Source organism: Perca fluviatilis, chromosome 20 (assembly GCF_010015445.1).
Source record: "Perca fluviatilis chromosome 20, GENO_Pfluv_1.0, whole genome shotgun sequence".
NCBI lineage: Eukaryota > Metazoa > Chordata > Actinopteri > Perciformes > Percidae > Perca > Perca fluviatilis.
The window spans coordinates 33729903-33742402 of NC_053131.1; the positions used below are offsets into that span (position 1 = coordinate 33729903).

Below are 12500 nucleotides of genomic sequence, written 5' to 3' on the forward strand. Positions count from 1 at the left end.
TGCATATTGCATTTATTGAACAAGAATCACCAGGGTGGACAATATTAGCAGTAGAAACATTAGGGCTGCACAATATTAGGGCTGTGTTCGATTGAAGAAGTTCTTAGTCCACTAACACTCATTCAGTTGACTAATCGATTAGTTGATTTAATCGACAGATCTGTAAATCTGAGTTTCTCCGCAAAGAGTCATGCTAAAGGATGCATATATTGAATAAGATAACGCCTCCTTTGCATATTTAAACACAACATTTCAGAAAACGTGTAATACAACAAATAACTGCCTTAATGAAAGTAATCAAAGTAGGTTTCACGGTGATATCTGTTAGGTAAAATGTAAACCCTTAATTCTTGTGTTTACCAGAGATGTGCTCGTACGTTTCTTGGAAATAAGTCATTCAGCATGAAAACAGCATCAGACCTGACTAATGGACTAAAGAGATCTAAGTTGACTAAGACCAAAACCACCGATTAGTCGACTAATCCACTAAGAGGGAGCAGCCCTACACAATATATTGTTTGTTTTATCGTCATCGCAATATCAACTGGAGCTCTGAACACACCAGGGTTCAACTATAAGGGTCCCCCAACCCGATGGCCGGGGGAGAAGTTAAACGGCAGTTTTCAAAATTTTTAAAGACATTTTTTTGATGTTTTTATTTACATTGTTGCCAGTTTGTAAATATGGTTTTTTTTTATGCTTATATAGACATTTTATTCCCAAAGTTTGAAGTTTTTCTTCGACTTTTTTTTTTATTTTCTTTGAAAAACTTTTTAGCAACATTTTTCCTCGAAATTAAAAATTGGGGCACCGGGAAAAATTGACTTTGGTCATGTAGATTTTTGTTTTTACTTACTTTACTACCGACGAAAAAAATAAAAATAAAACTTTAGCGTTGAATCCTGAACATCGTGAAAGGCTCAGAGAGCAGCCTAGTGGAAGGGAAGGAGGAGTCCCTTTCCTCCTTTTGTATTTATTTATGAGGTTCAAAATACTTTATTTTGGTGACTTTTTATGCACTGATCGGTCTTAACGAGCACGTTTTTTGATGCAGCATAAATATTTACTACAAAGTTGTCAAATTGCTTACCAAGACCATCTTTTTCAGTCCAAACACACACAGACAGACACACACACACACACAAACATGCACACACAAACACCTACACACAGACAAACACACACAAACACCTACACACACACATGCAGTGAGAACAGTCCATCTGTTCCCTTTTCTCAGCAGGACGTGTGTGGCATGAAGGTAAATATGGTGCAAAACGTGAGAGCTTGTAGAATACGATGTGAGAACTTGCAGAACAAAAAATCTAAACGTGTATGTTAAAATTTGCACTAGTAAAACTAAAATTTGCACTTGTAAAAAATATTCACACACGTGATCTGAATTTGAAGTCACAAAAAGAAAAAAAAACACGAGAGCTTGTAAAAAATGCAAATTTTAATTTTACTAGTATTATAAATAATATAAATATTATATAAATATTAACATACACGTTCAGATTTTTTGTTCTGCAAGTTCTCACATCGTATTCTACAAGCTCTCACGTTTTCACCATTTACCTTCGTGTGTGTGTGTGTGTGTGTGTGTGTGTGTGTGTGTGTGTGTGTGTGTGTTGTTGTGTGTGTGTGTGTGTGTGTGTGTGTGTGTGTGTTGAATACAACAAGGTGACGTTACGGTAAAATAAATCTGTTCCCGTCGAATTTATGAACAAAATATGTTTAACACGTAGCTAAGAAATATGAATATGTCGATGCAATGCATATATACAGAGTATTACAGATAAAAGGGTAAAGGGAGTTTCAAACATCATAAAATAAGAGTCGAATTAATCTTCAACAGATTTCACATCTAACGTTAAAACAGGACGAAATGTCTGCGAGGAAAAGGTTGAATAAACACTTACTTTACGTTCGGGGATGTGAAAATATCAGACTGGGAGCATCCTGGTCTCGTTTTGGGAGGATTTATTCCGCTAGTTTTTATGTTTACGTTTGATTATCCGCCGAGTTTTAAATTTCCCTCTTTCAAAACAAAAGGACCTCATTTCCGCTTCTTCTTCTTCTTTGTGGATTTCTACGGCAGACTAAGCCAAGCAGCCACGAACAGCGCTGAGCCCCTCCGCTGATTTCATCCAGTGGCCACTCGCGGTATTGCAACAGAAAATTCCCCAGCGAACATCGCCTGGAAGCGATATTTCTTTTCCCAATATGGCCACGCCAAGACCCGCCCTTCAATAGCATTCACACACTACTATTGGCCAGGCGTCCATGCTTACATGTACAGGTCCTATCCCCTGACCAATCCCCTAACCCTAACCTTAACCACTCAAGGTCAAATGCCTAACCCCAACCAATCGAGCTGCTTCGTAGGGCGGGTCTTGGCGTGGCCATAGTGGGATTCGTAATTTTGCCGCATGGAACGATGTTCAGATGTCAGTTTACGTAATTATTACGTTTTATTTTACAGATTTTTTCTGCGCTTTTTAAAAACACGAAAATATATACATTTTTAAATACAAAAAAGACATATATTAAAACATATCCATGGTACCAAAAGAATCCAATACAATACAGAGAGGTTAAAAAAATTGTTTATGTTATATTTGTATTTGTATAATTTGTTTTATGTTAATGTAGACTGTCAATAATGAGATAATAAGTGTATCTACATTTTATCATCATAACTAATTATTTTGGTTATCTATTCAGCATTTCATTTTAAAATGGTGTCTATTTTGATGTCTGACTTTCTACTATTTACATTCCTGAAAAAAAGAAGAAAATCCATTGGGGGGGGGGTCTGCGACATCTAGTGGCTAAATGTTATCAATATTATCGATTGCATCTTTAATATAATTATGATATTGACCTAAACTGGTAAATATATATATATATATATATATATATATATATATATATATATATATATATATATATATATATATATATATATATATATATATACACACACACACAACAATACACAACAAATCCAAATTACTTTTTGGGGATCATTCTAAGATTTCTTGGGGCATTTTCACCCCCCACCCCCTTCATTTCTAACAGTTGGTTTGATCCAACAAAGCCGTTGCTACGGAGACGAACACAAACACACCACCGACACTTGTCAACGGTAAGTTTATTAGGCTATATTTACTTTATATTTTACACACGGCGCCGCTAAATGGCGACTAACGTTAACGTCACATGTTTAATTTACTCAAAGACTCCGTTACAGCAGCCTGGTGGTGTTTAACGTCGGGTTTTAAATTAAATTAGCACTTTGTAGCTAATGGCAGGAAACGACTAAGACTTGATGCCAAACGACTAAAGTTACAGGGAGACAAAAAATGACCAAAAACATACATATAATGTCTAAAAATAGACACAAAACGATAAAAAAATATACATACTGACAACAAACGACCCAAAATCCCTACATAGAGACACAAAATGACCAAAAACATACAAACAGTGACTACAAAGAGAGGTAAGGTGACTAATAATTGATGTGAAACGACAACAAAAAGAAAAAAAATGACCAAAAACATACATATGTCTAAAAATAGACACAAAACGATAAAAATTTTTTACATACAGACAACAAATGACCCCAAATCCCTACATAGAGACACAAAATAACCAAATACATACAAAAAATGACTACAAAGAGAGGTAAAATGACTAACAATTGATGCAAAACGACAACAAAGAGACACAAAATGACCAAAAACACATACAAAATGACTACAAACGACCCAGAATGACTAGAGACACAAGACAGCCACAAAGAGAGATAAAACGCCTACAAATTGATTCAAAATGACTACAAACTACCCAAAACGCAAAATAGACATGTAAAATGTAAAAGTATTGATTCAAAAGGACTACAAGGAGAGAAAAAAATGACAACAAAAAGATGCCGAAGACTGAAAATAGAAACAAAATCAACAAAAACAACTCCAAAAATGACCAAAAAGAAAGGTGAAACTTGTAAAAATGTATTCAAATCAACTACAACGGACCCAGAATGACTACAAAGATAGATAAAACACCTAAAAAATGGATGCAACACGACTATAAGGAGACACAAAATGTCCACCAAGAGACTCAAAGTTACTTCAAAGAGACAAAAAAACTACAAACGACCCAGAAAGACTACAAAGACAGATGAAGAGTTTTTATTTCTGGCATCCAGGTGTTGTGCAGTCTGGTATCAAAGCAGCGGAGTGAGAAAGACGAGGACGAAGAGAAGAGGGGGAATCATGCCAAAGAAAAGAGGAGGAAGTAAAGGAGGAGCGAAGACGGAGGAGGAGAAGCTGCTGCTCCTGCAGCAGAGAGCTCAGGCCGAGGAGGAGATGGCCAAGAAGAGAGAGGAGATCCTCACTCTGTTTCTCAAGGTAACCGACACACACACACACACACACACACACACACACACACACACACATACACACAACAGAAATGTGTAGTAATGTGTGCAGTTTGTGTCTGAACACATGCACACTATTACACACACCATACTATAACAACACACAATACTATCACATATCACATATTCACATACACATACACAAAAAATTACATACACACACACTTACACACACACACATATTTATCTACATACACACTCACACAACACACACACCACACACATTTCTCTTTCACACACACACACACACATTTTTCTCTCTCTCACACACACACACACACACACACACTTCACTCAACAGAAATGTGTAGTAATGTGTGCAGTTTGTGTCTGAACACATATTTCTCACACACACACATGCACGCACGCACACACACACACACACACACACACACACACACACACACACACTCACACACACACACACACACACACACACACACACACACACACACACACACACACACACACAACATGTTGTCAGCATGCTGATTACTGATCTGTTTACGGTGCTAACCATGGATGTATTAAGAGAACGGTGCTATCGGACCACTGAGCCCATTTCCTCCGTGTGGAATCAGGACAAGCTGCAGAAGGAGCAGAAGAACGCCGCGGTGAACCTGCTGAAGCTGAACGAAGGCTGGCGCTCCGTCCTGCGCCAGACTCGAGCCGCAGAGCTGCGCCGGGACATCACGGTGCTCAGCCAGACGTTCGAGAGGCAGCTGGACGGCCTGGACAGTGTCGTCAAGGTAACGCACTAGGCAATGGGACGGTGTCAGATTCTGACGGTGTGATAACCTTTGGCAAAAAAAAACATGTGTTTACCAGAGATGAGCTCGTACGTTTCTTGGAAATAAGTCATTCAGCACGAAAAACAGCATCAGACATGAATAATGGACTAAAGAGATCTAAGTTGACTAAGACCTAAACCACCGATTAGTCGACTAATCCACTAAGAGGGAGCAGCCCTAGCACTTACATTATATTCTTATAGACTCAATGAATGATGCACTGACTGGAGAGCACTTTAAATTTCGTCGTACCTATTCTACCTAGACCTATTCTATTCTATTCTGTTCTATAATAAATAAGACATATGAAGCATGTATTTCTCCTATCGCGGCGACAGTAGAGTTAGTAGAGTTCAGAGTATAAATGTACGTATTAGGCAGGTTACACACTGGCTGCGTGGCGTGTCCGTTTATATTTGGGCTCCCATGGTAACAGGTTAGAGCGTGCACACTGCCTGACACGCACGTCTCAGGCGAGGCTTGAGCCGCACCGAAAACGCGTGCATGCTAGAAATAGGACAGACGCCTATTTTTCACGCAACACGCCAGCGTGTTGGAAGCGTTTCCAGACAAAATAGAACAGGAAAATATGTTTATATGTTGTTTAGACACTAATACATATTAATAAATGACATGTTGATGTTTTAAAGTCTTGAAGTTTGGATATACAGTACAGGCCAAAAGTTTGGACACATCTTCTCATTCAATGCGTTTCCTTTTTATTTTCATGACTATTTACATTGTAGATTCTCACTGAAGGCATCAAAACTATGAATGAACACATATGGAATTATGTACTTAACAAAAAAGTGTGAAATAACTGAAAACATGTCTTATATTTTAGATTCTTCAAAGTAGCCACCCTTTGCTTTTTTGATAACTCTGCAAACCCTTGGTGTTCTCTCAATGAGCTTCATGGGGTAGTCACCTGAAATGGTTTTACCTTCACAGGTGTGCTTGTGTCAGGGTTCATTAGTGGAAGTTTTTCCCTTATTAATAAAAAGCAAAGGGTGGCTACTTTGAAGAATCTAAAATATAAGACATGTTTTCAGTTATTTCACACTTTTTTGTTAAGTACATAATTCCATATGTGTTCATTCATAGTTTTGATGCCTTCAGTGAGAATCTACAATGTAAATAGTCATGAAAATAAAAAGGAAACGCATTGAATGAGAAGGTGTGTCCAAACTTTTGGCCTGTACTGTACATGTAATAAAAAAAAATTGATTTTCTAATATTGCACCTGTCTATCCAGAAGGAAATATTCTGGAGCCTATGTTGCTGTCAATACTGCCGACGTTGTCTTTGCTGTAATCAGATCAGAATATATTTATGTTTATGGGAAACATCCATGTGTCCAGACAAGGCTAGCAGCAGCAGCAGCGCCTCAGACACCTTTCTTCTCGTCACTTCCTGTTTGTGTTGCAGAATCTGGAGCGCGACCTGCAGGAGGCGGAGCGCCAGTCGGCCCACGTGAGGCGTGTTCACCTGCAGCAGCTGGAGCGCCTGCGGGCGCAGCAGGACCAGCGGCTGGCGTTTGTGCAGCAGCATTGGGAGGACGGCCTGCAGCAGCTGGGCGCCAGGTTCGGCCTCGAGAGGTCAGCAGCACTCAGCGGAGACACAACACACACACACTGGGATATTATAATTATAATAATTAATGGACGGAAAGTGAAGCAACGCTGACGCTCCTTAAAGGTGCCCTGCCCACATGTATTTCATGACTTTGTGGTAATGTCTGAAGTTCTACCATGGACTCTGTAACATTTTTTGCAGATAAAACGCCATGGTTACCTTGTTTCAAGCCATTCTAGCGCGGTATAGAAAGCCTGCAGGAAGACTCGATTTGTGCCAGTTCTCATTCAACAAGCTAAGCTGCTTGACTCTGATTGGGTCACAGCTAGCCAATGACCCAATGAGCCTGGCTGTCAGAATCCTTTACCCAGCCCAACTGGGCGAGCTCATGAATATTAATGAGCTCAGGCAACATGATGTCACACTGACCAGCTGTTGTGATTGGTCTGATTTCTCCTCTTATTTCTGTTCAGTGTCTAGAGCTGACAGAGGAGGCAGCAGTTCATTTTCACATTCACCACATAACACACACACACATATGGACCGGACAGATTGGACACACTGCTCCACCTTTGTGTGTGTGTGTGTGTGTGTGTGTGTGTGTGTGTATTGTTGTGTGTGTTTTTTGTGTGTGTGTGTGTGGATGATTGTGTTGTTGTTTGTGTGTTGTGTTGTTTTTTGTGTGGGCGTGTTTGTTGTGTATTATATATGTGTGTGTGTGTGTGTGTATTAATATTATTGTTTGTGTGTGTGTGTGTTTTGTGTATTTTTGTGTGTGTTGTTATGTGTGTTGTAAACTATTTTGTGTGTGTGTGTGTGTTGTTTGTGAGTGTTTGTTTTTTTTTGTGTGTGAAACTGTGTGTGTGTTTGTGTGTGTGTTTTGTGTGTATTGTTGTGTGTGTGTGTGTGTGTGTATATATATGTGTTTTGTGTGTGTGTGTGTGTCTGAAGACTGTTGTGTGTGTGTGTTGTGTGTGTGTGTGTGTGTGTGTGTGTGTGTGTGTGTGTGTGTGTGTGTATGTGTGTGTGTGTGTGTGTGTGTGTGTGTGTGTGTGTGTGTGAGAGACTGTGTGTGTGTGTGTGTGTGTGTGTGTGTGTGTGTGTGTGTGTGTGTGTGTGTGTGTGTGTGTGTGTGTGTGTGTGTGTGTGTGTGTGTGTGTGTGTGTGTGTGTGTGTGTGTGTGTGTGTGTGTGAGAGAGTGTGTGTGTGTGTGTGTGTGTGTGTGTGTGTGTGTGTGTGTGTGTGTGTGTGTGTGTGTGTGTGTGTGTGTGTGTGTGTGTGTGTGTGTGTGTGTGTGTGTGTGTGTGTGTGTAAGACTGTGTGTGTGTGTGTGTGTGTGTGTGTGTGTGTGTGTGTGTGTGTGTGTGTGTGTGTGTGTGTGTGTGTGTGTGTGTGTGTGTGTGTGTGTGTGTGTATATAAGGGACATACAGGACATACTGCTCCACCTGTCATGTTTTCTCTGTCACATGATAGCCTCTCAGCTGCTGCTAATGCTGCTAACGGGTATCGTAGCTTCTCGGCCCCGGTGGCAAGTTCTAAGAAGGAAACATGGAGGACCACACATATACAAAATCACAATGTCAGAAACAGGACTCTTCTTCTTCTTCTTCTTCTTCTTCTTCTTCTTCTTCTTCTTCTTCTTCTTCGCCCAGAAAAAGAAAAAGGAGATTGAAAAAAGCTGAAAAGAGAACGGCTTTTTGAAGCATGAAGGCTACCGTAGCTGTAATATGTACTTTGAACTGCGTGGTGCGAGAGAGTTGATTGTTGATATATGATCTCAACGCTAGACGGGAGAAACTCCCACACATTGCACCTCTAAAGGTGGACTTTTTAGGCGAGAAATTAACTGTGTAGAGTTTGAATATGGGCAGTTTAACAAAAATTGACGGCCAATTGCACATTTTCTCCGATGTTGTCAGAAGCTTCGGTCTGACGGGACAGCCAGCCGGTGGCGGCCGGGATCGCCTCCCTGCTGGCCGGCCAGTGATGCTCACAGACACCGCTGTCTGTCTGTCTGTCTGTCTGTCTGTCTCTGTGTGTGTGGGATCTCCTCCCTGCTGGCCGGCCAGTGATGCTCACAGACACCGCTGTCTGTCTGTCTGTCTGTCTGTCTGTCTGTCTGTCTCTGTGTGTGTGGGATCGCCTCCCTGCTGGCCGGCCAGTGATGCTCACAGACACCGCTGTCTGTCTGTCTGTCTGTCTGTCTGTCTGTCTCTGTGTGTGTGGGATCGCCTCCCTGCTGGCCGGCCAGTGATGCTCACAGACACCGCTGACAGCTGGAAGTCTCTCAATAGAATCATGGACAAGTTGATTTCCTGAAATATGGCTCGTTTTCCGTTTGAACATATGGTCATCAATATTAACAAGGTTTAAAATGACCCATTTTTCAAATTTGGATATCATTTTACAAAATCGGAAATCAAATGAAAGAAAAAGTTTAGAGGTCCCATGGCATGAAAATGTCACTTTATGAGGTTTTTTTAACATTAATATGAGTTCCCCCAGCCTGCCTATGGTCCCCCAGTGGCTAGAAATGGTGATAGGTGTAAACCGAGCCCTGGGTATCCTGCTCTGCCTTTGAGAAAATGAAAGCTCAGATGGACCAATCAGGAATCTTCTCTTTATGAGGTCATAAGGAGCAAGGTTACCTCCCCTTTCTCTGCTTTGCCCACCCAGAGAATTTGGCCAACTCATGAGAGAGAGAGAGACATCATGGCTTTCAAACGAGCAAAGTGGCAGTTGGTCAAGGCCACACCCCCCCCTCTCCTCCTCAATAGTTTCAGACGCAGAAATGGCACATCCTAAGGAAAGCTCATTGTAGGACTGGCTCTAGTGGCTGTAATTCTGCCCCAAAGCTGAATTTCGGGAAAGAGACTTCAGATACAGTATTAGGGGACCACTAAGGTCTATATAAAAGAGACTTCAGATACAGTATTAGGGGACCACTAAGGTCTATATAAAAGAGACTTCAGATACAGTATTAGGGGACCACTAAGGTCTATATAAAAGAGACTTCAGATACAGTATTAGGGGACCACTAAGGCCTATATAAAAGAGACTTCAGATACAGTATTAGGGGACCACTAAGGTCTATATAAAAGAGACTTCAGATACAGTATTAGGGGACCACTAAGGTCTATATAAAAGAGACTTCAGATACAGTATTAGGGGACCACTAAGGTCTATATAAAAGAGACTTCAGATACAGTATTAGGGGACCACTAAGGTCTATATAAAAGAGACTTCAGATACAGTATTAGGGGACCACTAAGGCCTATATAAAAGAGACTTCAGATACAGTATTAGGGGACCACTAAGGCCTATATAAAGAGACTTCAGATACAGTATTAGGGGACCACTAAGGTCTATATAAAAGAGACTTCAGATACAGTATTAGGGGACCACTAAGGTCTATATAAAAGAGACTTCAGATACAGTATTAGGGGACCAATAAGGTCTATATAAAAGAGACTTCAGATACAGTATTAGGGGACCACTAAGGTCTATATAAAAGAGACTTCAGATACAGTATTAGGGGACCACTAAGGTCTATATAAAAGAGACTTCAGATACAGTATTAGGGGACCACTAAGGTCTATATAAAAGCATCCAAAGAGCACCATGTCATGGGACCTTTAAAAATTATAGAAAATTACAGTAACTACATGAAAACTTCGCTGTTGTTGCATGAAATGTCGTTTGTGTTTAGCCTACATCATCAGTTTCTATCATGTGAAACAAGAGGCCAAGCCAGGCTGGTGGTGAAGCTGCAGACAGATGCTCCCCAGCAGTCTGCTCCCCCTGCTGCTCATAAGGTGCCTCTGCACCCCTTTGGTTTCAGACCCTCCCACCAGCCTTTGGGCCACGCCTCCTCATTTACATTGACATGTGTCAAGTCCAAATGAAAAGCCAATGTTAAATCGAAAATCGAAAAGCCAAATATTAAATCCAAATGGATAAGCCAAATGGAAAATTTAAAAAAATAGTAATATTTTTAATTTGATCTCGCTTTGTTTTCTCTTTGGACTTTCAATTTGAATTATGAATAAATATTTCCTCCATAGACACGGAGCTAGGGGTACTCTGGAGGACTGCAGGGGGTACGTGTCCCCCTAGGGGTACTCTGGAGGACTGCAGGGGGTATGTATCCCCCTAGGGGTCCCACGTGTCCCCCCTAGGGGTCCTCTGGAGGACTGCAGGGGGTACGTGTCCCCCTAGGGGTACTTTGGGGGACTGCAGGGGGTACGTGTCCTCCTAGGGGTACTCTGGAGGACTGCAGGGGGTACGTGTCCCCCTAGGGGTACTCTGGAGGACTGCAGGGGGTACGTGTCCCCCTAGGGGTACTCTGGAGGACTGCAGGGGGTACGTGACATGTTTTGCTAAATGTTTTTCAGTTACAAGGCTCTAGTTACTTCTACTGTCTTTTTTTTTTCGCCAAGTTTGTCGCTTTTTGGAATTTTTTGTCACTTTTGTCGCCTTCCTTCTTTCTACTGTGTTTTCCCAAGGTTTTGTCTCCTTTTTTCTATCATCATCTAAATGTGTTCCAGGTCCAAGGCTGTTGTTTAGTAAATCTCTCGCTGACATCGCTGTATTGTTCCTCTTCATAGAGACTTTCTATTTTCTACCAAAACATTTTCACGCTGGTTAGGGGGTACATGGCTTAAAAACACTGTTCAAAGGGGGAACATTATTGAGAAAAGGGCTTGAGAACCAGTGGCTCTAAGGGATCTTCCTTCTGCTGCCTTCAGATTCATGATGTCTGTGGTTGTTGTTTTTCAGGAAGCAGATCTCCTCCCACTGCCGGCAGCAGCGAGCCGATCTGGCGGACGCAAAGTTCACCGTGGAGCAGCAACACAAAGCCGTGATGAACGAGATCCACAGACTGTACAGTGAAGGCATCGCAGCGTACGAGAGCGCTCACGAAGACAGGGTATCTCACTGCCGTCTTCAAACTTTCTGAGGCACACTTATAGTCTGTAGAACAGCGTTTCTCAAAGTCCGGACACCCAGACCATACTATGGGTTATGAAGAGGTAGATTTGTCCCCCCTTTAAAGAATATGAAAGACAACCCACTCCCCAAAAGAGGTAAAAAATAACCATTCAGGGGTCCGTAAACTTTGTATATATCCTTCTTACCCGGAAACATGTTTCCTACTGACTTCAGACACCCCTATAGTGGACCGTACCATCTTAACCTTGCAGCGCATGTCTCTTTTCTTTCTTACGTATGTTTTTTATGCAGAAATTTGAACAATACAGGAGAATAGTTAAAGACGCTGTTGACATGAGTTAACATTTAGCAAAGCTCTTCTTCACACGAGCGATACCCAGTGGTCCTAGTATTCTCCCATCATGCAACACTGGGCAAGTTTGAAGCATTTCATTCCAACCTATTTCACATGTATTGAAAACATTTAAATGGTGATGAATGAAAGAACATTAATATAACAGCTGAGCTGCGTCTCTCTGAGTCTCTCTGTCTCTCTGCGTCTCTGTCTCTCTCTCTCTCTGCGTCTCTGTCTCTCTCTGTCTCTCTGTGTCTCTGTCTCTCTCTCTCTCTCTGTCTCTCTGTGTCTCTGTCTCTCTCTCTCTCTCTCTCTCTCTGCATCTCTGTCTCTCTCTCTCTCTGCGTCTCTGTCTCTCTGCGTCTCTGTCTCTCTGACTCTCTGTCGCTGACTCTC

The 12500-nt window shown here is 41.5% G+C and overlaps 2 protein-coding genes across 2 annotated transcripts in view; one reads left to right on the top strand and one right to left on the bottom strand.

Annotated features, from left to right (window-relative positions):
- The window catches only part of g2e3 (G2/M-phase specific E3 ubiquitin protein ligase), a 22079-nt gene extending 20040 nt beyond the window's left edge, over positions 1-2039 (bottom strand). Inside the window, exon 1 of the mRNA XM_039785094.1 lies at positions 1923-2039. The gene's annotated coding sequence lies outside the window, so the exon portion shown is untranslated. The remainder of the gene's footprint in view (positions 1-1922) is intronic.
- A 1028-nt stretch (positions 2040-3067) lies between these two features.
- ccdc65 (coiled-coil domain containing 65) overlaps positions 3068-12500 on the top strand; it is a 20269-nt gene continuing 10836 nt past the window's right edge. Inside the window, exons 1-5 of the mRNA XM_039786101.1 lie at positions 3068-3151; positions 4217-4418; positions 5032-5199; positions 6670-6839; positions 11597-11747. Of these exons, the coding sequence (XP_039642035.1) occupies positions 4284-4418; positions 5032-5199; positions 6670-6839; positions 11597-11747 (624 nt within the window). The 5' untranslated portion in view covers positions 3068-3151; positions 4217-4283. The remainder of the gene's footprint in view (positions 3152-4216; positions 4419-5031; positions 5200-6669; positions 6840-11596; positions 11748-12500) is intronic.